This window comes from Schistocerca piceifrons, chromosome 3, assembly GCF_021461385.2.
Source record: "Schistocerca piceifrons isolate TAMUIC-IGC-003096 chromosome 3, iqSchPice1.1, whole genome shotgun sequence".
Lineage (NCBI taxonomy): Eukaryota > Metazoa > Arthropoda > Insecta > Orthoptera > Acrididae > Schistocerca > Schistocerca piceifrons.
The window spans coordinates 289,672,609-289,700,064 of NC_060140.1; the positions used below are offsets into that span (position 1 = coordinate 289,672,609).

At 42.6% G+C, this 27,456-nt stretch overlaps 1 protein-coding gene across 1 annotated transcript in view; it reads left to right on the top strand.

The window, feature by feature from the left end:
• The first annotated feature begins 1,086 nt into the window (after positions 1–1,086).
• Positions 1,087–27,456, top strand: part of LOC124788599 (facilitated trehalose transporter Tret1-like) — a 55,808-nt gene continuing 29,438 nt past the window's right edge. Inside the window, exons 1-2 of the mRNA XM_047255868.1 lie at positions 1,087–1,528; positions 10,964–11,187. Of these exons, the coding sequence (XP_047111824.1) occupies positions 1,087–1,528; positions 10,964–11,187 (666 nt within the window). The remainder of the gene's footprint in view (positions 1,529–10,963; positions 11,188–27,456) is intronic.

Consider the following 27,456-nt stretch of genomic DNA (forward strand, 5'->3'; position numbering starts at 1 on the left):
TACCTTGCCTCCTACCTTCCAAACATTGCAGAAGCTCTCCTGCGAACCTTGCAGAACTAGCACTCCTGAAAGAAAGGATATTGCGGAGAAAAAAAAATGGTTCAAATGGCTCTGAGCACTATTGGACTTAACTGCTGTGGTCATCAGTCCCCTAGAACTTAGAACTACTTTAACCTAACTAACCTAAGGACGTCACACACATCCATGCCCGAGGCAGGATTCGAACCTGCGACCGTAGTGGTCACGAGGTTCCAGACTGTAGCGCCTAGAACCGCACGGCCACTCCGGCCGGCTTATTGCGGAGACATGGCTTAGCCACAGCCTGGGGGATGTTTCCAGAATGCGATTTTCACTCTGCAGCGAAGTGTACGCTGATTTGAAACTTCCTGGCAGATTAAAACTGTGTACCGGACCGAGACTCGAACTCGGGTCCTTTGCCTTAAGGCTTGGTTCGCAGAAGAGCTTCTGAAAAATTTGGAAGGTAGGAGACGAGGCATTGGCAGAAGTAAAGCTGTGAGGACGGGGCGTGAGTCGTGCTTGGGTAGCTCAGTTGGTAGAGCACTTGCCCACGAAAGGCAAAGTCCCGAGTTCGAGTCTCGGTCCGGCACACAGTTTTAATCTGGCAGGAAGTTTCAAACTTCCGGTAGTTACACATTAGACGCATGGGTTAGCCACAGCCTGGGGGATGTTTCCAGATTGAGATTTTCACTCTGCAGCGGAGTGTGCGCTGATATGAATCTTCCTGGCGGATTAAAACTGTGTGCCGGACCGAGACTCGAACTCGGTACCTTTGCTTTAAGGCTCGGTTCGCAGAAGAGCTTCTGTAAAGTTTGGAAGGTAGGAGACGAGGTACTGACAGAAGTAAAGCTGTGAGGACGGGGCGTGAGTCGTGCTTGGGTAGCTCAGTTAGTAGAGCACTTGCCCACGAAAGGCAAAGTCCCGAGTTCGAGTCTCGGTCCGGCACACAGTTTTAATCTGCCAGGACGTTTCGAACTTCCGGTAGTTACACAGGTGCGTGCAGGGATGCCAAACGCACTCCATCACACCATCGGCGCGAAATTACCGTTGTTCCGGAATTTTATTAAAATGACTCGTAGTTGTGGTCGTGCGGGCAAGCTGACGTTTGGTGACTCTGCAGCGACGCTGGGCGGCTTCTCGCTGGGCGCGGTGCTGGGATGGACGTCGCCGGCAGTGAAGTCACTGATGAAAGAGGGCATGTCCGACGAGACGGTGTCGTGGCTGGCGGGCGTGACGCCGCTGGGCGCCCTGGCGGCCATGTTGGCGGCGGCCGTGCTGCTGGACCGCGTGGGCCGGCGGCGCGCCCTGCTGGCCACGGCGCCGCCCTTCGTCGCCGGCTGGCTGCTGCTCGCCTTCTGCCGGCACCCCGCAGCACTGCTCGCCGGCCGCTTCGTCACCGGCTTCTGCGGCGGCGCCTTCTCCACCGCGGCGCCCGTCTACATCGGGGAGATCGCCGAGAACGACATCCGCGGCGCTCTCGGCGTCTGCTACCAGCTCATGCTCACTGGGGGTAACCACTCTGTCTGACTGCTACTTCCAGTTCATTCCACGTTCTGGAAATCGCGCCCATAACGAATGAGAGTACAAGGACGCTGGAAGCTGAGCGTCCGCTAGGTGTGAGTGCAAAATATTGGCCGAGCGGTCTGAGGCGCTGCAGTCATGGACTGTGCGGCTGGTCCCAGCGGAGGTTCGATTCCTCCCTCGGGCATGGGTGTGTGTGTTTGTCCTTACGATGATTTAGGTTAAGTAGTGTGTAAGCTTAGGGACTGATGACCTTACCAGTTAAGTCTATCTATTGATACGTAATCAGCATGGTTTCAGAAAACATCGTTCTTGTGCAACGCAGCTAGCTCTTTATTCGCACGAAGTAATGGCCGCTATCGACAGGGGATCTCAAGTTGATTCCGTATTTCTAGATTTCCGGAAAGCTTTTAACACCGTTCCTCACAAGCGACTTCTAATCAAGCTGCGGGCCTATGGGGTATCGTCTCAGTTGTGCGACTGGATTCGTGATTTCCTGTCAGGAAGGTCGCAGTTCGTAGTAATAGACGGCAAATCATCGAGTAAAACTGAAGTGATATCAGGTGTCCCCCTGATCTATATAAATGATCTGGGTGACAGTCTGAGAAGCTCTCTTAGGTTGTTCGCAGATGATGCTGTAATTTAGCGGCTAGTAAGGTCATCCGAAGACCAGTATCAGTTGCAAAGCGATGTAGAAAAGATTGCTGTATGGTGTGGCAGGTGGCAGTTGACGCTAAATAACGAAAAGTGTGAGGTGATCCACATGAGTTCCAAAAGAAATCCGTTGGAATTCGATTACTCGATAAATAGTACAATTCTCAAGGCTGTCAATTCAACTAAGTACCTGGGTGTTAAAATTACGAACAACTTCAGTTGGAAAGACCACATAAATAATATTGTGGGGAAGGCGAGCCAAAGATTGCGTTTCATTGGCAGGACACTTAGAAGATGCAACAAGTCCACTAAACAGACAGCTTACACTACACTCGTTCGTCCTCTGTTAGCATATTGCTGCCTGGTGTGGGATCCTTACCAGGTCGGATTGACGGAGGACATCGAAAGGGTGCAAAAAAGGACCGCTCGTTTTGTATTATCACGTAATAGGGAAGAGAGTGTGGCAGATATGATACGCGAGTTGGGATGGAAGTCATTAAAGCAAAGACGTTATTCGTCGCGGCGAGATCTATTTACGAAATTTCACTCACCAACTTTCTCTTGCGAATGCGAAAATATTTTGTTGAGCCCAACCTACATAGGTAGGAATGATCATCAAAATAAAATAAGAGAAATCAGAGCTCGACCAGAAAGCTTTAGGTGTTCGTTTTTCCCGCGAGCTGTTCGGGAGTGGAATGGTAGAGAGATAGTATGAGTGTGGTTCGACGAACCCTATGCCAAGCACTTAAATGTGAATTGCAGAGTAATCACATAGAAGTCCCATAAGATTTCTGACACTTTTTTTTTTTTACAAAATATTGAACCATAAAATTGAATAGTACTCAGCTGTTGTATAAACTAAAGCAAATGCTGTTATTCTCAGAGTCATCATCATCATCATCATCATTATCATTCAAGACTGATTATGCCTTTCAGCGTTCAGTCTAGAGCATAGTCCCCCTTAAAAAATTCCTCCATGATCCCCTATCCAGTGCTAACATTGGTGGCTCTTCTGATGTAAAGCCTATTACTTCAAAATCATTCTTAACCGAATACAGGTACCTTCTTCTTGGTCTACCCCAACTCCTCCTACCCTCTACTGCTGAACCCATGAGTCTCTTGGGTAGCCTTGCCTCTCCCATGCGTGTAACATGACCCCACCATCTAAGCCTGTTCGCCCTGACTGCTACATCTATAGAGTTCATTCCCAGTTTTTCTTTGATTTCCTCATTGTGGACACCCTCCTGCCATTGTTCCCATCTACTAGTACCTGCATTCATCCTAGCTACTTTCATATCCGTAACGTCAACCTTATTGATAAGGTAACCTGAATTCACCAAGCTTTCGCTCCCATACAACAAAGTTGGTCGAAAAATTGAACGGTGCACAGATGTCATTTCTGGAAACCCAGAATCTACTATGTAGGAATCAACATGGATTCCGGAAACAGCGATCGTGTGAGACCCAACTCGCCTTATTTGTTCATGAGACCCAGAAAATATTAGATACAGGCTCCCAGGTAGATGCTATTTTTCTTGACTTCCGGAAGGCGTTCGATACAGTTCCGCACTGTCGCCTGATAAACAAAGTAAGAGCCTACGGAATATCAGACCGGCTGTGTGGCTGGATTGAAGAGTTTTTAGCAAACAGAACACAGCATGTTGTTATCAATGGAGAGACGTCTACAGACGTTAAAGTAACCTCTGGCGTCCCACAGGGGAGTGTTATGGGACCATTGCTTTTCACAATATATATAAATGACTTAGTAGATAGTGTCGGAAGTTCCATGCGGCTTTTCGCGGATGATGCTGTAGTATACAGAGAAGTTGCTGCATTAGAAAATTGTAGCGAAATACAGGAAGATCTGCAGCGGATAGGCACTTGGTGCAGGGAGTGGCAACTGACCCTTAACATAGACAAATGTAATGTATTGCGAATACATAGAAAGAAGGATCCTTTATTGTATGATTATATGATAGCGGAACAAACACTGGTAGCAGTTACTTCTGTAAAATATCTGGGAGTATGCGTACGGAACGATTTGAAGTGGAATGATCATATAAAACTAATTGTTGGTAAGGCGGGTACCAGGTTGAGATTCATTGGGAGAGTGCTTAGAAAATGTAGTCCATCAACAAAGGAGGTGGCTTACAAAACACTCGTTCGACCTATACTTGAGTATTGCTCATCAGTGTGGGATCCGTACCAGGTCGGGTTGACGGAGGAGATAGAGAAGATCCAAAGAAGAGCGGCGCGTTTCGTCACTGGGTTATTTGGTAACCGTGATAGCGTTACGGAGATGTTTAATAAACTCAAGTGGCAGACTCTGCAAGAGAGGCGCTCTGCATCGCGGTGTAGCTTGCTCGCCAGGTTTCGAGAGGGTGCGTTTCTGGATGAGGTATCGAATATATTGCTTCCCCCTACTTATACTTCCCGAGGAGATCACGAATGTAAAATTAGAGAGATTAGAGCGCGCACGGAGGCTTTCAGACAGTCGTTCTTCCCGCGAACCATACGCGACTGGAACAGGAAAGGGAGGTAATGACAGTGGCACGTAAAGTGCCCTCCGCCACACACCGTTGGGTGGCTTGCGGAGTATCAATGTAGATGTAGATGTAGATAACTTAATCTTGGTACTGACTTCCTTCTTGCAGAAGAGAGTAGATCGTAGCTGAGCGCTCACTGCATTAGCTTTGCTACACGTCGCTTCCAGTTCTTTCACTATGTTGCCATCCTGTGAGAATATGCATCCTAAGTACTTGAAACCGTCCACCTGTTCTAACTTTGTTCCTCCTATTTGGCACTCAATCCATTTATATCTCTTTCCCACTGACATTACTTTCGTTTTGGAGATGCTAATCTTCATACCATAGTCCTTACATTCCTGATCTAGCTCTGAAATGTTACTTTGCAAACTTTCAATCGAATCTGCCATCACAACCAAGTCATCCGCATATGCGAGACTGCTTATTTGGTGTTCACATATCTTAATCTCATCCGGCGAGTCTATTGTTTTCAATATATGATCCATAAATAATACGAACAACAGTGGAGACAGGTTGCAGCCTTGTCTTACCCCTGAAACTACTCTGAACCATGAACTCAATTTACCGTCAACTCTAACTGCTGCTTGACTGTCTATGTAGAGATCTTTAATTGCTTCCAAGCAATTAAAGTTCTCAGAATCTTTGGGATCAGAAAACTTAAGCACACTGAACAGAAATTTAAGTCACCCACAGGAGACATCTTCCTAATATTGCGTAACACTACCTCTTACTTGAATAACGGCCACCATTCACGGAGGTTTTTAATGTATCTGACATTTGTTTACATCACCTCATTGATGATTATACCGTGTGATATCGGCTGCCTCGAAGTACGTACGATATATTATTTTTTAAACATAACTCACGACTCATCGCCTTCTACGAGGGTCACTCCAAAAGAAATGTACACTATTTTTGTAAAAATACAGTTTGCATTCTGCATGTGTGAAAGTTTTACAGTATGTAGATACATCCTTCCCGCTTGTTTTCAAACTTAGTTCAACCTGTTCTCGTGAGTGGCGCCGTCACAGGATGTCTTGAAGGTGGCTGCTACGCTTGACGTTCGACAGAAGCAACGTGCTGTCATAGACTTCGTGTGCTGTGAAAACGAGACAGTGGGAAACATCCACAAGAGGTTGAAAAAGGTGTATGGAGATGCTGCTGTCGATCGCAGTCGGTGGGCAAGCAGGTTACGTGATGAAAGCGGGCACGGCAATATTGAGGATTGTCCTCGCAGCGACGGGCCTCGTACGCACACAGTCCAGACAATGTGCAGAGAGTTAACGAATTGGTGACTGCTGACAGACGCATCACAGTGAAAGAATTGTCAAGCTACGTTGGGATAGAGGAAGGAAGTGTTTGCAGAATATTGAAAGTGTTGGCGTTAAAAAAGGTTTGTGCCAGGTTTGATCCCAGGATGTTGACAGTGGCTCAAAAAGAAACAAGAAAAACGGTACACAGCGAACTTTTGGAACAGTACGAGAATGGTGGAGAAGAATTCCTTGGAAGAATTGTGACAGGTGATGAAACATGGCTCCATCATTTTTCACCAGAGAGGCGGAGGCAATCAATGGAGTGGCATCGTGCAAATTCACCCAAGAAAAAAAAGATTCAAAGCCACACCTTCTCCTGGAAAAGTTATGGCTACAGTGTTTTTCGCTTCCGAAGGACTCTTGCTTGTGGACATCATGCCAAGTGGAACCACCATAAATTCTGATGCATATGTGACGACACTGAAGAAACTTGAAGTTCGACTGAGTCGTGTTTGACCACATCGGCAAAAGCAGGATGTTTTGCTGTTGCACGACAATGCACGGCCACATGTCGGTCAAAAAAACCACGGAAGCGATCACAAAAGTCAGATGGACAACACTGAAACTCCCGCCTTACAGTCCTGACCTTTCTCCATGTGACTATCATCTCTTTGGGAAACTGAAATACTCTCTTCGTGGAACAAGGTTTGAAGATGATGACTCTCTTGCGCACGCTGCCAAACAGTGGCTCCAACAGGTTGGTCCAGAATTTTACCGTGCGAGTATACAGGCGCTGGTTCCAAGATGGCGTAAGGGAGTTGAGAGGGATGGAAATTATGTGGAGAAATGAAAATATTGTTCGTAAAGAATGTATCTACACACTGTAAAACTTTCAAACTTGTAGAATAAAAGATGGATTTAAAAAAATAGTGTGCATTTCTTTTGGAGTGACCCTCGTATTAAGGGCGTTCAATAAGTAATGCAGTACATCTTCGGTTGAAATATGCAGAATATTCCAGCTTCAGGCACTATAGTTTCATAATGTTCTGATAGGTGGCGGTGCTATACGTTGTCTGCAAAATGGCGTCTATTACATGGATGCGTTTCAAGCAGAGAGCTGTCATTTAATTTCTCTTGGTGGAAAACCAGAGCACTGCAGATATTCATAAGCCCTTGTAGAATGTCTACGGAGACCTTGCGGTAAACAAAAGCACGGTGAGCCGTTGGTCGAGACGTCTGTCATCATCCGAAGTAGGCCGTTTAAACCTATCCTGTCTGCCACATGCCAGTCAACCGCAACAGCTGTGACTCCTGCAATATTGGAGTGGCCGGACACACTCAGTCAAGGTGATTGATGGGGCACAATCGAGCACCGGGCCGCTCAACTGAACATCTCTGGTGATGTGTTGACACACTCGTCCACCAGTTGGGGTACTCAAAGATGTGTGCCTTCTGGTTTCCTCGCTGCCTCACAGAAGACCTAAGAACAACGAAGGCCCATCTGTCCGGAACTGTTTCCGCTTTACGATGCTGATCGTGAATATTTTTTGTCGAATTTCGGCACAGGCGATGAAACATGGGTTCATCACCAGAGCTGGAAACAAAACAGCAATCCTTGGAGTGGCGTCAAGCCAGCTCCAACTAGGATCTCGCACCTTCCCACTTCCGTCTGTTTGGCCCAATGAAGGTTGCATTCAGTAGGAAGCAGTACGTAGCTGATGGGGAGGTTATTGCTACAGCAAGAGGTTGGCTCCGATGTTACTGTAGAGTAGTACCATATCTCCATACAGTCACATCTAGTAAGGTGGCGTAAGGCCATCGCAATCAACGGAGATTATGTTGAAAGATAGGGTTTGCCGGCCGTTGAGGTCGAGTGGTTTTAGGTGCTTCAGTCAGGAACCGCAATGCTGCTACGGTCGCAGGTTCGAATCCTGCCTCGGGCATGGATGTGTGTGATGTCCTTAGGTTAGTTAGGTTTACGAAGTTCTAAGTCTAGGGGACTGATGACCTCAGATGTTAAGTCCCATAGTGCTTAGAGCGATTTTTTGAAAGATAGGGTTTTGTAACCAAAAGAGTGGGGAACAATATGGCGTATTTGTATCGTCAATAAAACCAAATTTCTTTCAGAAAAAAAAGTGTTGCGTTATTTGATGAACGCTCCTCGTACAAACTGCAGGTACTTGGTAGTCACGTATTCCCACAGGTATGCCATATATTGATGAAATCAGATTGTTGAACAGAGACCACATACAGCTATCAAATTGCAGGGATGTTGATTGCTACGATTCATTTTCTGTTGCAAATAATCTTATGCATTTTCTTTAGGATTAATACCGAGAGATTTTGCGGGACAGTACAGGTGTAATAGGGGGTTTGAGTGTTTGTCAAACGCGCGACGTATGAGTATAGCCCTGTGAACGTGTTTTGGAAGATAGTGCCCACAGAACACTCGTCATTAAGATGTACGAGAAAGAGCGGCACGTCATTATCGAGAATGTGGAAAATAACATCATGGGTAACGTGAATGAGAGGAGTCCAGTCATGACACGAAAGACTGTATGAAATATCACAGAATCACCTCTGGCCTGTAGTTTTTTTTTTTTTTTAATGGGACTTAACTTCTGAGGTCATCAGTCCCCTAGAACATAGAACTACTTAAACCTATCTAACCTAAGGACATCACACACATCCATGCGCGAGGCAGGATTCGAACCTGCGACCGTAACGTGGCTGTAGTACACCGTCCAAATGCTAAACAGTTCATTTGAAAACAGCAAAAATCGTGACACGTCATACGACACTACGCGCCTCCAGTCAGCTGGTATCAAGTTTTTGTGATGTTTGTCCCATTTGTGCTTCTCTGAGCAACGGTCTTTTGCGAATGTAAATGACATGCAGTATTCTTAGCAATGTTCGCTCGGTAACTAGTTGAGGTACATCTGTACTCACTCACAGCAGCAATTACTTGATCCGATTTGGTCTGACAAGGGGTGACTCTTGGAGGCTAGGATCTTTTTACGTCTATTGTCCATAGGCCTTGTGGAATGGCTGCGAGTGGAACGCCATTCCTCTTAGACACGCGGGAGAATCCGCGTTAATACACTACTGGCCATTAAAATTACTACACCACGAAGATGACGTGCTAAGGACGCGAAATTTAACCGACAGGAAGAAGATGCTGTGATATGCAAATGATGAGCTTTTCAGAGCATTCACACAAGGTTGCCGCTGGTGGTGACACCTACAACGTGCTGACATGAGGAAAGTTTCCAACAGATTTCTCATACACAAACAGCAGTTGACCGGCGTTGCCTGGTGAAACGTTGTTGTGATGCCTCGTGTAAGGAGGAGAAATGCGTACCATCACGTTTCCGACTTTGATAGAGGTCGGATTGTAGCCTATCGCGATTGCGGTTTATCGCATCGCGACATTGCTGCTCGCGTTGGTCGAGATTCATTGACTGTTAGCAGAATATGGAATCGGTGGGTTCAGGAGAGTAATACGGAACGCCGTGCTGGATCCCAACTTCCTCGTATCACTAGCAGTCACGATGACAGACAGCTTATCCGCATGGCTGTAACGGATCGTGCAGCCACGTCTCGATCCCTGAGTCAACAGATGGGGACGTTTGCAAGACAACAACCATCTGCACGAACAGTTCGACGACGTTTGCAGCAGCATGGACGATCAGCTCGGAGACCATGGCTGCGGTTACCATTGACGCTGCGTCACAGACAGGAGCGCCTGCGATGGTGTACTCAACGACGAACCTGGGTGCACGAATGGCAAAACGTCATTTTTTCGGCTGAATCCAGGTTCTGTTTACAGCGTCATGTTAGTCGCATCCGTGTTTGGCGACATCGCGGTGAACGCCCATTGGAAGCGTGTATTCGTCATCGCCATACTGGCGTATCACCCGGCGTGATGGTATGGGATGCCAATGGTTACACGTCTCGGTCACCTCTTCTTCGCACTGACGGCACTCTGAACAGTGGACGTTACATTTCAGATGTGTTACGACCCTTGGCTCTACCCTTCATTCGATCCCCGCAAAACCCTACATTTCAGCAGGATAATGCACGACCGCATGTTGTAGGTCCAGTACGGGCCTTTCGGGATATAGAAAATGTTCGACTGCTGCCCTGGCCAGCACATTCTCCAGATCTCTCACCAATTGAAAACGTCTGGTCAATGTTGGCCGAGCAACTGGCTCGTCACAATACGCCAGTCACTACTCTTGATGAACTGTGGTACCGTGTTGAAGCTGCATGGGCAACTGTACCTGTACACGCCATCCAAGCTCTGTTTGACTCAATGCCCAGGCGTATCAAGGCCGTTATTACGGCCAGAGGTGGTTGTTCTGGGTACTGATCTCTCAGGATCTATGGACCCAAATTGGGTGAAAATGTAATCACATGTCCGTTCTAGTACAATATATTTGTCCAATGAATACCCTTTTGGCAATTGGTTCAAATGGCTCTGAGCACTATGCGACTTAACTTCTGAGGTCATTAGTCGCCTAGAACTTAGAACTAATTAAACCTAAATAACCTAAGAACATCACACACATCCATGCCCGAGGCAAGATTCGAACCTGCGACCGTTGCGATCACTCGGTTCCAGACTGTAGCGCTCAGAAGCGCACGGCCACTCCGGCCGGCGAATACCCTTTTATCATGTGCATTTCTTCTTGGTGTAGCAATTTTAATGGCCTGTAGTGTACAACAACAGATTGGGCATCTTCACGCTCAGTGTGACCTTGGATACGTTCAAACGCAACATCTTCTTTCGGTCTAGTCTCCATCTGGAACTTAGTACCACAGAGTGGCAGATACATCTCACATCACTGCCATGACTTACGTGAGCTAAAAAGTCAGTGTTGTATTTGTTTCTGTTGGTGTTGTGATACGCGACGACCTGGTGGTTTGCCAATGTGTAGGTACTGGATGACCGATTATTGCTGTTCGCAGGTATCCTGTACGTGTACGTGGTGGGCAAGTGGGCCCCGCTGGTGTGGCTGTCCGTGGTGTGCGCCATCCCGCCCATCGTCTTCTTCATGCTGTTCTTCTTCGTGCCGGAGTCGCCCATATTCCTGCTGTCCAAGGAGAGACACGAGGAGGCCATCCGAGCTCTGCACTGGTTCCGGGGCGGAGACGAGGCAGACATCACTGACGAACTGCTCGAGACGGAGCAGGTAGGACGGCCGTACATTTCCTTTTCATCACTAAGGCGATCATAAATCTACAACTGTTCTACGCGAACCATCATACGAGGTCTATTGTTTGGTGTACAGCGTGTCCCACAATTAATGTGCCAAGATGTTAATCGAAAGAGGATTTATTGTGGCCACAACCGCGTCCACCTGCAAACAACATTCTATTAGAAGCACTTGAGTTTTGACACATATTAATTTCCAAATTTTTCAGCCGACCGTCAGAGAAAATAGCAGCAAAAACACTAAATCCATCGAAAACGCCAGGGCACTCTAGGAAACAACAAAGTTCGTATAATACAATATATATTTCTGTTGCTTGCATGGGGGCTAGCTTACAAGGATGTGCTTATGTTCTTGCGACTTTACCAGCTGCATAAACCGCTCTTCCCAAGTAATGGCGGCCATTCACAGACTGTTGATATCTACTACTACAAAAAAAGAAAAGAAAAAAAAGGCATGTAAGTGTGGATGACTGAAACAAAGAGCATTGCCTCATGTGCACTCTCGCACAGCTAGGCATAGTCTACAGGCCTGAGATCATAATGTTAGTGCTACACCGCATATATTACAAAGTTCTCAAATTGTGAACCCTTGTTCCTGTTATAATTCATAAATCAATTACAGAATACATGTTCTTTCTGAACTGCAATTTTTTGGAGTTATGCTAAAACGATGTTCTATGCACTGAAATAAACAAATTATTGTTAATATAAGTACACTGCTGAAAAGAATAAGAGGAATATGAATTTCGGCTTCTGGCATACTCCATTCAGCAATAACTGAGGACTGAGTTTTTATCAAATTATACTTTGTCTTTCACAGATTAAGTGCACGACACAACGTCGTTACATTGTCGATCGTTTACATAAAAAGAGCAGAAATGTCTACAGGTGTCGAAAACAAAGTGGAAACAATGATTCGTCCCTTCATCTTGGATGCCTTGCATTCGAATTTGAGAGCTTCAATAACGTGCATCCCTCAGTCAGAGCTTATCACAGTCTGACACCTACGTGACGTGCTCCATGTAGGTCTGTGGAGGTCACCCTGAGATACCCGTTGCCACTTTGCAATGGGAGCCCATGAGAATAATTGGATAGTCTATGTTGGAACACGACGACCGTCAACACGTCTGTGAAGCATGTCGCACATATGCACGATGGAGTTTATGTCTGGACTCACCGCCAGCCATTCTATTACTTCAATGTCGAGATTTCGCAAGACATCCCTGCTGACGCCCATCATATGGGGCCTGGTATTACAAGAAATTCAGTGTCACCACCGTATGCAGCAGGGTCCAAAACGATCTGTTCTATGTACTGCCTGGCTTTAAGACGACTATGGGCAACGACAAGCTCTGAATGGCTGTCAGCACTAAAGCCTCCCCACAATAACACAGAGCCTTGGAAATCTGTCGACTTCGTGGAGAACATTTGGCACGTACTGCTCACCACAGGTCTCGCACACGAACACGGCCATCATCTTGCGTCAGAGAATGTCTGAACTCGTCTGTGAACACGTTTCACCAGTGTCGAAGTTGCCAGTTGACATGTGAAAGGCAGAACTGAAGCCGAGCTGCAACGTGCTGTCGTGTCAAGCGGGATACTGGGCGTAGGGTCCTTTCTTGTACACTGTTAATTAAAGTCTCAACGGACACAGCGCCTCCAGTGGCCCTTCTGAGAACGTCCTGCAGTGCTCTGGCGGTATCCGTACGATGCCGCAAAGCGCAGATGGCCAGACACCGGTCTTCAAGTGGTTTTGTAATGTGTCTGCGATCTTGTCCAACTCACCTTGTGCACTGATCTGCCTCTCTATAGTGTGTCCACAAACTGTGGATGATATGCGGAAAGAGTTGCATTGGATGAGTTTGGTTGAATACAACGTTCAAAAATGACAAGTGCCATCTGTGTACCTCATTAGAAAATACGGGGACACCGGTACTCACTTCCTACTGAGGAGCCACCTGACACTGTAATGCATAACACAGCCAATAGAAGACGATTGATTTTCAATGTTGCCTACATTGAACTCGAAGATCTCAAGCTATGCAATAAGATCACATGTAACCCCTGTATCAAACTAGACACCAGATGTTGACACACGTGTTGTCCTAATTCTTTTGAACAGGTTATAAAGGGTGAAGAAAAAGATTTCGTACGAAGGCCATACAGTCCAGAATAGGTATGCCAGGCAGGCAAAATAACTGTGATCACTGAGGGAATCATTCCACCGACAGACCAGGCTGAAGATACCCGTTTGCTAAAACACTATGTCTTGCTGCATTAAGAAGTCCGTAACTGCCTGCTGCACATTCTCGCCCGACAGAAACCGTCGACACTTCAAGGCATTTTGTAAGGGATCGAAGTCGTGATAATCGCATGGGAAGAGTTCAGGACCATAGGGCGTGTGCTCTGATGACTTCCATTTGTAGCTGGGCATAAAGGATGACGTTGGCATGCAGATCGCCCGGCGTCTTATGTCGGATCGCAACCAGCAAGGAACTTGGCGCACCATTCCACAACGGTGATTTTCGATAGACATCCTGCCCCATACACATTCTTCATACTCCAATGGTTGTCTACATGTGACTGCCCTTCGGCACACAAGAAAAGAATAACAGACATTGATCCTGTTTGGGGCTGATTTGCCAATAACTTCGCCGTAGATCACATTTCCACATTTACCGCACTCACGTCGGGAAGACACGAATACCAACACGAATGACACACTGATCCCTTTCCTACATATCTCTGATTATATGCCCGCATCGGAAGTCGCGCTATCTTGAATACACGATGCAGTAACACCCTCAAACGGAAACTTTTTGATCGCCTTACATATACACTACTGGCCATTAAAATTGCTACACCAAGATGAAATGCAGATGACAAACGGGTATTCATTGGACGAATATATTATAATAGAACTGACATGTGATAACATTTTCACACAATTTGGGTGCGTAGATGCTGAGAAATCAGTACCCAGAACAACCACCTCTGGCCGTAATAACGGAGTTGATATGCCTGGGCAGTGACTCAAACAGAGCATGGATGGCGTGTTCAGGTACAGCTGCCCATGCAGCTTCAACACGATACCACATTTCATCAAGAGTAGTAACTGGCGTATTGTGACGAGGCAGTTGCTCGGCCACCATTGACCAGACGTTCTCAATTGGTGAGAGATCTGGAGAATGTGCTGACCAGGGCAGCAGTCGCACATTTTCTGTATCCAGAAAGGTCCGTACATAGGGTTGCCATAATCCAAGGACGAAAATCAAGGACAAAATTCGGTGATTTTAAAGATGAGGTTTAAAAACGGACCGATATGTTGTGCAAGTGACCATTGGTTTGCATTTCAGTTGAATCTTCATCATTACTTTACAGTGGCAATTATGAAAATTAATAATGACCATTATTACCATAATTCAAACAGTAATTCTGTCAGCAAAGAAGTTGTAATAAACAAGGAAAATTAATCCAAGCATTAATGGTGTCTACAAAGTAGTAATCAATGATGAAGAAAATTAATTGCAATTGACATCTGTTCTGAAAATAGCCGAAAGATTCTGAAGTGACATAGAATATCAGCACAGGTTTCAACGACTATCGTCAAGTTAGCAGGAGTTATGAAACACTTGATCGGTGGCCAGTGGCAAAACTTGCGACTTGCGCAAAAAATCGCGGACTTTCCGCGAAATCCGCGACGTATGGCAACCCTACCCATACAGGACCTGCAACATGCGGTCGTGCATTATCCTGCTGAAATGTAGGGTTTCGCAGGGATCGAATGAAGGGTAGAGATACGGGTCGTAACACATCTGAAATGTAACGTCCACTGCTCAAAGTGCCGTATGGCGATGACGAATACACGCTTCCAGTGTGCGTTCACCGCGATGTCGCCAAACACGGATACGACCATCATGATGCTGTAAACAGAACCTGGATTCATCCGAAGAAATTACGTTTTGCCATTCGTGTACCCATGTTCGTCGTTGAGTACACCATCGCAGGCGCTCCTGTCTGTGATGCAGCGTCAAGGGTAACCGCAGCCATGGTCTCCGAGCTGATAGTCCATGGAGCTGTAAACGTCGTTGAACTGTTCGTGCAGATGGTTGTTGTCTTGCAAACGTCCCCATCTGTTGACTAAGGGATCGAGACGTGGCTGCACGTTCCGTTACCGCCATGCGGATAAGATGCCTGTTATCTCGACTGCTAGTGACACGAGGCCGTTGGGATCCAGCACGGCGTCCCGTATTACCTTCCTGAAAGGATTTCATATTCTGCTAACAGTCATTGGATCTCACCAACGCGAGCAGCATAGTCGAGTTACAATAAACCGCAATCACGATAGGCTACAATCCGATCTTTATCAAAGTCGGAAACATGGTGGTACGCATTTCTCCTCCTTACACGAGGCATCACAATCGCGTTTCACCAGGCAACGCCGGTCAACTGCTGTTTGTGTATGAGAAATCCCTTGGAAACTTTCCTCATATCAGCACGTTGTAAGTGTCCCTACCGGCGCCAACCTTGTGTGAATGCTCTGAGAAGCTAATCATTTGCATATCACATCATCTTCTTCCTGTCGGTTAAATTTCGCGTCCTTAGTACGTCATCTTCGTGGTGTAGCAATTTTAGTGGCCAGAAGTGTAATATGTAATTAATATCAATCAGTTAATATAAATAATGTGTATTTTGCTCTTCCCCAAAGACTACGTCCTGAAAGTGGGAGACAAAGACGACTCCAGTTACGTATTCAGGACACTGTACAAAGAATACATAGAATGGGGCCTGACAACACACACGAAGAAGGTAGAATACGTGGTCATGGGTGAAGATGACCTAGAAGATGTGTATGTAGAATTCTGAAAAATTAAAAATGTCTGTACATTTAAATACTTGGGTGTCGCTTTTACAACAGATGAAGGAAACACACATGACTTGTCAAATAAATCTGCGCAAGGGAAAAGAGTAATTGGCCAGCTTAGCTGCTTGCTATGGAGTGACAAAATTACAAAGCGAACAAAAGTCTTGAGTACAAGTCGATCGTAGCGAGTATCGCCACATACGGCGCTGAAATGGTGAAGCTAACCAAAACGGAGAAAAATAAACTGATGTCCCTTGAAATGGATTTTTGGGTAATAGTTTCCCGCGTATCCAGACTGCAAACCATCTGAAATGTCCGAATAAGGGAAATTATAGCTGAAAAAGATACTATTTTTTAGATGCCGAAGGTGGCAAATATTAACTTGGTATGACCACCTCCTGCGATGATAACCGATGGCCAAAAAGAGTCTATGGATGGACACCTAAAGTCATAGAAGTCACACATGGAACGTTTTATATATTTTGTTGATACTATTATCATAAATATATGAGTGTGTGGCAGGTTCAGTTGCGTGCAGCTCAGTGACCGTGTGCAAGTCTTGCGATTGGACGTCCCTTTGGCTCCTTTGGTGTAGCTAACCTGAAACGTCCCCTTTTGAAAGATTATATACGACTGTGCTTAAGCTGACACACAATATTTTTAGCGCAACGCAATCTGACTTTCAAAAATCCCTACAAAAGAATGGCCCTGACTAACATTAACCTATACCTTTCACAAATCACTTACCTCACAAAAATCTTCATTACTCGAACTACTGCAATACAATAAAAGATTTTAATAGAGAACAAACAATGTATTTACCTCAATAGTGTTCAAAAGTCATAATGTATATAGCAGTTCATGATATCCAGTATTGCAAATTTCAAAACTTCGCCATCTCTCTCCTCACATCCACCACTGCTGGCGGGTCCCCTCCAACTGCGCAACGCTACGTGCTGTTAACATCCAGCTGCCCAACGCCACAATCACCAACAACAATGCAAACCAGCCACAGACTGCGCACAGCACAGCCAGTAATTTTCATACAGAGCGCTAGGTGGCGTTGCAATAAAAAAACCTATACAGTCTACTTACATAGCCCCCATGCTCCCCATAAAAAATTTTACAAATTGTTTTGGGCAGTGGCCATAACAGATTTGAAAACATTTTTCATAATTACAGTAAGAAAGATATCAAATGCACACACTTATTAATACAATGTTGTTCAAAGGCTAAACTTTTCTCACAGTCCATAAAGACAGTCCTGGTCATTCATCACAGTAAAATCGCAGTGTTTTTCTCAAAGTCTGAGCAGTAAAAGAAAATGCACACAGAAGTAGTGGATTTCCATACAGTCTTGAAGAAGTAGTGTTGTCCTTCCAACGGAAAGACAGTGCTGACTCTCGACATGCAGACAGGTAATGGGCCACAATAGAGCAAACCCACAGCAGAGTCATTCGACGTTTTGAAGAATATTGGTAGGTAGGTCACCACAGAGCAGACCCACTATAGTCTTGGTAGAGAGTATGGTATTGGTGGGCCACCAGAGCTGCAGACCCACTGCAGTCCTTGTAGAAATAGTAGTATTGGTGAGTCATCAAAGGTGTAGACCCACTGTAGTCCTTGTAGAGATGGCCAGCAGCCATCTGTTGCGACTGGGCAGGTGCATAATCACCATCGAAGAGTCTTGCAAAGAATATAGCAAGTCCATAAACCACCACTTGTGCGCTCACAAAGTTTTTGGAATTGTCCTTAGAAGTCTTGCAGACAATATAGCAAGTCCATAAACCACCACTTGTACACTCACGAAGTTTTTGGAATTGTCCTTAGAACCAGCAATGCTGTTATCCAGTCCCTTGCTAAATTAGTAACACACGTGCAAACACTAACAGTCCCAACTTCTCACATATTGTGCATTACTATGACCAACAGAAATGTGTGCAGTGAAATGAATGCTTACAAGTTACTTAATTTGATGAACTGGTGTCAATTACAATATTATAACATGAGAATACAATAACAAAGGTACAAAATACATCATTAAAGAACATAACAGTACAGATAACATTTGTAGTAACACAGGCTTTACAAAAGAATAGAAATAAACATATACATCAGTGTTACAGGAATTATGACATAAGTACATACATAAAAGATCAGAATAACTTTCGAAACATCAACTTCACACATGTGCATTAAAACAGAACAGAATTAATAATGTCTAAACATCTTTACAAAATAAATAACATAGTATTAGAAAAATTCTACAACATAGCTCTCATCAGCTAAACACATAAAGACAGGAAAAACACAAATACACAAGGGTACACAAACATATAGAGGGATGACACAAAAGGGAAAGGACAGGGTTTGTTTTACTGCAGTATTTTGCACGGAGATTTCACTTCGTTCATCATTATTCCCAAAAAGTCCTGTCTAGGCCTGCTTTCTGTATTCTGTTCACATCCTCTGTCAAAAACTAGTTTTTCTCCACTGCACACTACCTTTTTTTTTGCCAAACCATTTTCTTATAGCTTCTCAATGCATTTCTTATAATTCATCATAGTTTCTTATATAGTCTACCACCTCTTAAGCTAACTTAAGTCTACTGAGCTCAGATATATATACCAAAGGATGAGGCAATGCATCAGCACATAACAAATTAACACAAACAGCAAGGACAAAAAAATGCAAATTGGCAGCAGCAGTAAATCTAAATTAACAGAGAAAATGCAACATTACAACTAATATGAGCCAATGTGCAGCAACAAGAAAAATAAATCAGTAGTAAAACTGGCTTAACAGAGTAATACAAAGTGAAATTCGGTAGCACTATGCCTGGCAAACAGCAGCAGCAAATGTAATAACTTATATCTAAACATGACATAGCTCAATCAGAAAAAATATTACAGTAAAAATGGCCATGTGTAATACCTATGTCACATCTTAATACTAGAGTGTTGCATCACAATTTATTCTACAAAAGAAATTACCAAGTACATGAAAAGAAAATTCTGTATGCAATTCCTGTGAAGGGACATGTCTTTTTGTGCTCCTTCGTTTTTTTGAAGTACATCTTAAAGTTAGTCTTTACTGGGTCTGTAGGCATAAAATATTTATATTAGTACATCTATAAAATTTTATTTTAACCATTGCTGCAGTGCAGCTTGAAACTAGATATTAAACAAATGAGCAAATATATATAGCCTATATAGAGCAATGCATGAAACGTTATTCACTAGGCAAATGGCGTCTCCAAAGGCAAAAGAATCTCTCAACTAGAAAGACAATAAATGTAAAATGTTTCTCATCATTTCATTAGGCATTTCAGTAAATATCATAAATTAAGAGCTCCACAGTGTAATCATATGTTTTCAAGTTTGAGTGTGTCGTATTTGCGATGCTTTCTACAAAGGAATGTCAATAGCAAGGATAATGGCCTCCCTTTTTTTTTTCTACCTCTGCCTCTGAAAAGGGACACACTAATGGCTTTTTCTCCAGGCGTCTGACACAGCTGGGTGCCCACGACGCATTACGTGCAGGTGGTCACTTAACTTTCTTACGGAAATACTTACCACAGCAGTTTCCGCTACAGTGACAGTCTCATATAAAAATATTTCACAGGTCAAGAATTTGCGCTACAAATCTGTAGAAACAAAATCCTATTGATATAACAGTGTCCAAAAAATTTTCGTCGGCATTGTGATACATTCACACATTTACATACATTTCGTAACTCTTAAAGTACGATTCTTGGTTTCCAACAACCTTTTTCACAAATCAGAGTCCTTAACCACTACTCATTATTCCTTACCTTATTCGTCGACACTTCTTCAACATTTCATCATAACAGATACGTAGCATAATCAAATAACTCATATAGCATCAGCTTATTGATCATAAACATACCGCAACAGCATAATACGCATAGTCATCGTAATAATAACATCATAACACCTCAGTCAACTCTCAAAATCGTCGTAGCTTCCTCCAATAATTACAAAACCTAAAAAAACTCTCTGCTCGTGTCAAAAGTGTCATCTACCTCAAACATACTTTAAAAATCATGATCCCATACCAAATACATCATTCAAAGCTTTCATAGTATCACAATGATTCCGAAAAAATATGAAGAGTTCACACAGTACAGACAAATACAATTTCAAAAGTGTGAAGTTATCCAATGGTGTAATTGGGTAAACATCTGTCACTGCCGTAATAAAAAAGTTTGTCTCTCTCAGTTAAATGATCGGATAGCTGTGTAATTATGTGTTAAAGAAATATGGTACCGATGTGTAAAGTTGTATAAGCAAATACCATATTAGCTAGGGCTCCTTGTGCTTGCCAAACACATGGGACACAAAGTAAGCGTGTACCCCCCTGAGGATTAATGTAACTATACCCTCAGGTGTTAGAGATTACAGCAATGGAATGAAATGTATCACGGAAAACCTTTGTATCATTGTACTTGAAATATCTTTAAAAATAAATGTTGTAAGTACAAAATTAATCACTCAAATACGTGTACTGTAGCGCTAAACTGTGTGTCTTGTTGTAAGATAATCTCTGTGGAAGTGTCATAGTTATTTTCCTCCGAAAGCTAAGTTCTGCAGAAGCCAATGTACTTACCTCATGATAAACAAAAGTGAAATGCTTTGCGTATAGATATCGTGATTATTACGTACAGTACCATGATCAAGAAAGTACTACACTGTAATGTATTGTTGTGCTACAAAGCAAAAAAAGGCTGTCTTATTGTAGCTATACCACAAAGTTACGATTAAACATGTTTTACTTTCCAGAAGAACTCAGAAAAACTGTGCAGATATAAAACAGATACACCGCAAAAACAACATTGTAAATTGTCTCTCATTAGTAGCGTCGTGATAAAATCGTGTAGCTGTCACATAAACTAACCACTGTGTCATCTGGTATCTCACAGAAAGTACTTTAAATCCAGAATGTATTTTCAAGTAAACCAAAATGTTGCATTAAAATCTCATTAGCAGTACTGGTAAATGTTGTACGTATGTGAGCCTTATAGTCGTTATGTAATTGTGCAACTAACAAGCAAGAATGCACACACATAATAACACTGTATCGTCTGTTCACAATGACAATGCATTCGTAATTTCTGTTTAAATAAGTTCTCTTGGTTCTTGACTGGATATTTAACTTCAAACATTGTTGCATGGTAACAGTTTCTAGGTCTGACAATGCATACTAGAACTGTGAAATGAAAAGTTTTATGGCAAAGACAAAGTTAAAAAGCAGATTATCTTTCAATAAACGGTTTTACATGTGAAATGTGGTGTAAACCTTTACTCTTCCTAGTACGCAGAGTTTCAACTTCAACGCAATTATCATGTGGTATACGTCGGATTCTGTAAGGTCCATTGTAAACTAGAAAGAATTTGTGACTCAAGTGTTTCTTCTTATGTGATAATGAATGAGCTTTAATGAGAACTTTCTGACCAATGTATAATTTCTTTGCATTTGCTTTACCGTGTAGATTTGTCCTTTTGTTTGCTGCAGATTTTATATTTGTAATAGCCAAATCAATTATGTCCTTGTGTCGAAGTTTACGTGTATTCGGGAAAGGTACAAGCTGTCTGATTCTGTTCGGTGGTTCTTCATTCTTCAGTACAAGAGTAGGTGGTAAAGCAGTGGAATCATGAGGCATTTCATTCAGCACATTTTGAAATAAGTGTAAATATCTGTCCCAATGCTGATGCTTTCTGTGACAATAACGTCTGCAAAGCTTATTGATTTCTTTCATAATCCTTTCAGACGGGTTACAATGTGGTGAGTACAATGAAATAAAAACAGGTTTGATTTTATGATTCTGAAGCATGCGTGACCAAACAGCAGATCTGAATTGCGGTCCGTTATCTGAAATGACTTTACTAATGTGTCCAACTTCATGTAAGAAATTTTTAATAAAGGCATTGGGTACAGTCCGTCCAGTGGCTTTACGTAAGTCAGTGAAAGAAACAAATTTTGAAGTAAGTTCAACAGCGACTAGAACGTACGAAAATCCATTCGATGTTCTGACAAGGGGTCCCAAGAGATCAACAGCAGCAAATTCTTTTAATTTAGAAGGAATAATAGGAAACTACGGAGCACGATGTGAGATAGTATATGGTTTCGCCTTTTGACAAAGTTTACAAATAGACAAGACTCTTCGAATTCTCTTTTCCATATTGTTAAAATAACAAGTCGTCCGAAGAATATGATAACATTTTCGTGGACCAAAATGTGCATAGCTGAAATGAATGTACCAAATGAGCTTATTAACAAAATCGTCAGGAATGCAAAGTACCTATAGCTTGTCATCAACAGTGCAGCGTTTGAACAGTATATTGTTTCTAACCAGGTAATAATGCCGAATCTGAGTGTGCGGCTTTTCATGCCATTTACTTTTGATGTCTTTCCAAATTGGATCTTTATCTTGTTCATGAGCAATGTCCTTTAAAAGATGTGGTGATGAAGTTTTCAAAGGCGACTTTCTGAATGTAAAGAATACTGAAATTTTTCTCGAGGTTGCCTTCTGTGTTACTTTTCTCAAGCCCAGCCGGTGCGCGTGACAGTGCGTCCTCAACAATGTTCTCCTTGCTGGGAATGTAGACTATTGTGAAGTGGAATTCTTGCAGAAAAAATGCCCAACGTTTTAACCTGTCATGATTTAATTTTGAAGACAAAAGAAATTATAATGCACGATGATCACTGTATACTTTTACGTCCTTACCAGAAAGAAAGAAACGGAATTTGTTAAATGCCCAAACGATAGCTAACGCTTCTAATTCAGTAACGGAATAATTTTTTTCATATTTTGTTAGCACTCGGCTAGCAAAAGCAATGGTTTTCTGAACAGTAGTGTCGTTTTCTGTGGCTTCTTGAAATAAATTGGCACCAAGACCGACTTTAGAAGAATCCGTGCTAAGGCAGAAATCTTGTGACAGATCTGGATGAGCTAGTATTGGCGCGTTAAGTAGCGATTCTTTCAAAGAATTGAATTCCAACTGTGCTTGTTCGTCCCAGTTCCAAATAGTATTTTTTCCAGTGAGAGAACAAAGTTTTGGTGTAACTAGAATTTGCATATTCAGAAAACGACAGTAAAAATTTACGAGACCTAGAAAACTGCGGACTTGTCTTTTTGTGGATGGAACTGGAATGGCTCTGATTGCTTCTAACTTTTCAGGATCCGGCTGAATGCCTTCAGAAGAAATAATATGTCCCAAAAACCTCACCTTTGACCTACCGAATTCAGACTTTTCCAAGTTACCTGTAATTCCAGATTCTGCAAAAATACGTAACAAACTGTTGAAGATGCGATTATGTTGTTCCCATGAAGCTTCTGCTATTAGAATATCGTCCACATATAAGGTGATGTACGTTTTAAGAACTCAGGTAATATGGAATTTAGCCCGCGAATGAATGCTGCCGAAGAAATGTTCAAACCAAATGGAAGTTCCGAAACTGATAACAAACGCCGAAACAAAGGAAAGCTGTGTATTTTCTACATTGTGGATGAAGTTCGATCTGATAAAAGCTGGATCTGAGATCAATGGAAGACAACACTTTTACACCATTAAAATTTTGAAGAAGTTCTTCCAACGTTTGCGGCCTGTCTGTTTCAGGAATGATGATAGTATTGATTTGTCTTGAATCTAAGACAAGCCTGATCGATCCATTTTTCTTCTCAACAACATGTAATGGATTGTTGTATGACCTTACTGCAGGCTCAATAATGCCCTCGTCAAGCATAGAGTGTACGTCTGTTCTAACACGGTCCCTATAATGCGCCGGAATTACGTATGGTCTAACACAAAATTTAGTATGCTCACGAACACGAAATAGGTATTGAAATCCCTTGATTGTTCCTGTTTTGTGAGTAAAAACTGTGGAATGTGCTTGTAAAATCTCAAAAAGGTCCTCCCTATCAGTGTCATTACAATTGTTTGAATTTTATTCTGAATTAACTCATTAGTATCAAATGCGCCGTCGATATCATCCCTGTCAGTACTTGCAGAGTGATTGTTAGTGTCAAGTTCTGTCGAAAATTCCGAACTGTTGTCTAACAGGAGGTAAAGCCGATTAATTTCTTCGTCATGGTTTGAGAGTCAATCTTCAAATTTCAAAGCTACTGACTTACCTTCTTTTTCTAAACTTATTTCAGCATCGTGAAAGCTTAAGATTGCTTTGTATTCATTCAAAAAGTCTACTCCCAGTATAATTTCCGTCGACAATAATGGAACAATAAGAAACTTCATAGAGAAGCTGTGGCTTTGACAAAAGAATTCTAAGTTGGTTTGTTGTCGTACATCTACACTTTTTCCAAAGATTGCACCTTGTAATTTAATCTTACGTAACGGAAGTGTGGGGCAATCGTTCGATTTGTTGCATTTGCTAAAGGCTGTTTCACTAATTTCTGAAATGGGACTGCCAGAGTCAAGTACTGCCGTAAATTTTACGTCACTTACTGTAATGTGAATCACAGGATATGCAATGTTGTTATGTTTTACGTCTTGCTCCTGGAGTAAGATGTCCCTAATGTCTTCCATTTTTACGTAATTACTAGCTACGGCAGCTGCGTCGTTAGTGTCATACGTACGTTTTGTGGCTGCTAGCTTTGTTGGCGCGCGTCGTTATTGGGGTTTGGAGACCTAACTTCTACAAATTCGCCTTGTCGAGAGGGCCCTGCCCTGTTTAAATCCCGCCAGTTCTGATGCAATTCAGGTCTGTCGTTACGATCATATCGTCTGTCGTCATGTCGGTAGTTCCTGTAGTTTCTTTCTTGTCGGTTAAGTGGTGGAGAATTTCTCCCTGAATCGTAACTGCGCGCTGGACTGTTGCGTCTAAAGTTATTCTGTCTCCCGTAATAATAATTGTTTTGGTTCCCATATTGTCTGTTTCTATGGTTATCTCTGTCATATTCATTACTATGGAAGTGCGATCTTTCTCTGTACCTATTATTCTGCCAACGGTTGTCATAAGGGTGGTGTCTGTTTTGGTCACGATTTGTGTTGTGAGAATAGCCTTGTCGTGTCCAGTTATTATTTCTTTCATCGCGGAATTGCGACGGATGTGACCTGTAATTGTTGTGTTCCTGTTTTCGTGTTCCACGATTGTCAGTGTCAATTTCTAATTCTTGTAAGAGTCCCTGAAAAGCTTCAATGTCGTCTTTGCAACGTCCTGCCAAAATAATATGTCGTAAATGTTCAGGTAATCTGATTAAGCAAATGCGGATGAGTTCTGAGGGGCTGTATGGGTTTGACAGGTACTGATTCTTGTGCAACATATCTTCAAAATATTTGACAAGACTGGAAAATTCAGATTGTTCAAAGTGTTTCATCGTCATCATGCTATGCTTTACTCGGTCTTGTGTAGCTTGAGACCAATATGCTGAGAGGAATGCATGGTAAAATTCTCCTTCGCTGTGACAATCGTGAATGACCGATCGCATTCTTTCAGCTGGTTCATTCTCTAAGTAGCCACACATAAATTCTAATCTGTGCTCTAACGACCAGTTGGGAGGAAAACAATGAGAGAATTGATGGAGCCATGCTTGTGGATGAATGTCGTTGCCAGAATTCTTAAATGTTTTGAATTTACGTGTAGTAATAAACAGCTTATAGTCAAAATCATCATGTCGGCGAGTCACATGTTGGTCATTGTTACGTCGTTTCGGCGGTTCCATCTCAAAATTCGGTGTGCCTTGCCAATTTCTTTCATAATTTCCGAAGTGTCCTGTGTTATTATTTTGTGGTTGTTCCGTATTTCTAAGTCCCTCTTCCCGTGTTGGAGTGTGAGTGTCCTCTGAAATACGTAATTTTTGTATTACTTATGCCAACTGATCTTGTACTTCCCGGATTTCTTTTTTGTGTTGCGTATTAATTTGATTCTGATTTTGTTTGAATTTCTTAATTTGTTCATACTCTTCTGTGTCAGTGATGGCTACAGGTCTTGTGTCATTCAGATCATCATCTACCTTTGTAGATAAGTTAGTGAACTGATCTGAAAGTTCGGCTACTTTATCCGTTAGTGAAATTATTTCCTCTGTGTGTTTTTCTGAACCAAGTTTCAGAGTGTCCATTTGTGTTGAAATCGTATCTACTGTGTCCCTTAAGTTTTCGTGAGATTTTGTAAGTTGCATAACCGAATCGGTAGATGTAACTGAGTAAATTTTAGCTTGCAAGGTCTCATGATTTTCATGAACAGTAGTTTGCAGTTCTTTTATGGCTGCTTCGTGATTCTGTAATGCATTTTCATGACGCGAAAAAATAGGTTGGAAATGCTCACAAATTTGTGTTTTTACTTCATTACAGACTTTTTGACATTTCGATTCGATTTTATGTTACTCAGTAGTTAAATCTTCACATGTTTGTTCAAGTGTGGTGTCTGAACTTTTGAAGATTTTGTTCCATTGCGTCTAACTTTTGAAGATTCTGTTCCATTGTGTCTAGCTTTTGAAGATTCTGTTCCATTGTGTCTAACTTTTGAAGCTTTTGCTGTGTTTGTCTCTGGTGTTGTTCCATTGTGTCTAACTTTTGAAGCTTTTGCTGTGTTTGTCTCTGGTGTTGTTCCATTATGTCTAACTTTTGAAGCTTTTGCTGTGTTTGTCTCTGATTTTGTTCCATTTGTTGCATTAGTTGTAATAACAATGCATTAGTGTCTGGAATCTGTTCCTCTACGCTTTTCGGCAGTGCATTTGCATTGGCGAGATTCACATTTTGACAAGCTGAAAATGTGTCTTGACTTATTTGAGAAAACGGTGAGGACGCAAACCCTGAATCTACATTATTTGCTAGATTGTGTCCTGTCATTTCGGATTCCTGAGGCGAGCTCTTGCCGACCGATCAATCGATAATGCTTCGCTGTTCACTAATTGTTTCACTGCCTACGCCATTGTTTGCCACCCGCTCCAATTTCCCTATGCACAATTACCAAATTACTATGTTGAACATTAGTTAATTCATTACATGGTGGCGCTAACACACTGCTTTCGTCTTCACTGTCATTTATCAGTTTACTTTGGAGCCTAGTATTACGTTTTTCACACGCCATTATTGTCACAATATTTCACACGACAACATAGAAAAGCACAATTTGAAGAGCAAAATAAGAAAACACATTAACATAGCACTGAAAATGATATCTAATTAATTGCAAGCACAGCTGCGAAATACTTGGTGCAAATTTACATACGTGCCACACCTGTTTTACTGTACAACATTGAAAGACTGCAACTACAAAGGATATTCTCTCTACAATTATGGGCTAGCAATAAACAAAATCTACACTAATTATACAAACTACAAGAAAAATCAGAAGATTCCAGTGAGGTATCCTGGCAGGGTCGCCATATGAAAAGTCCCCTTT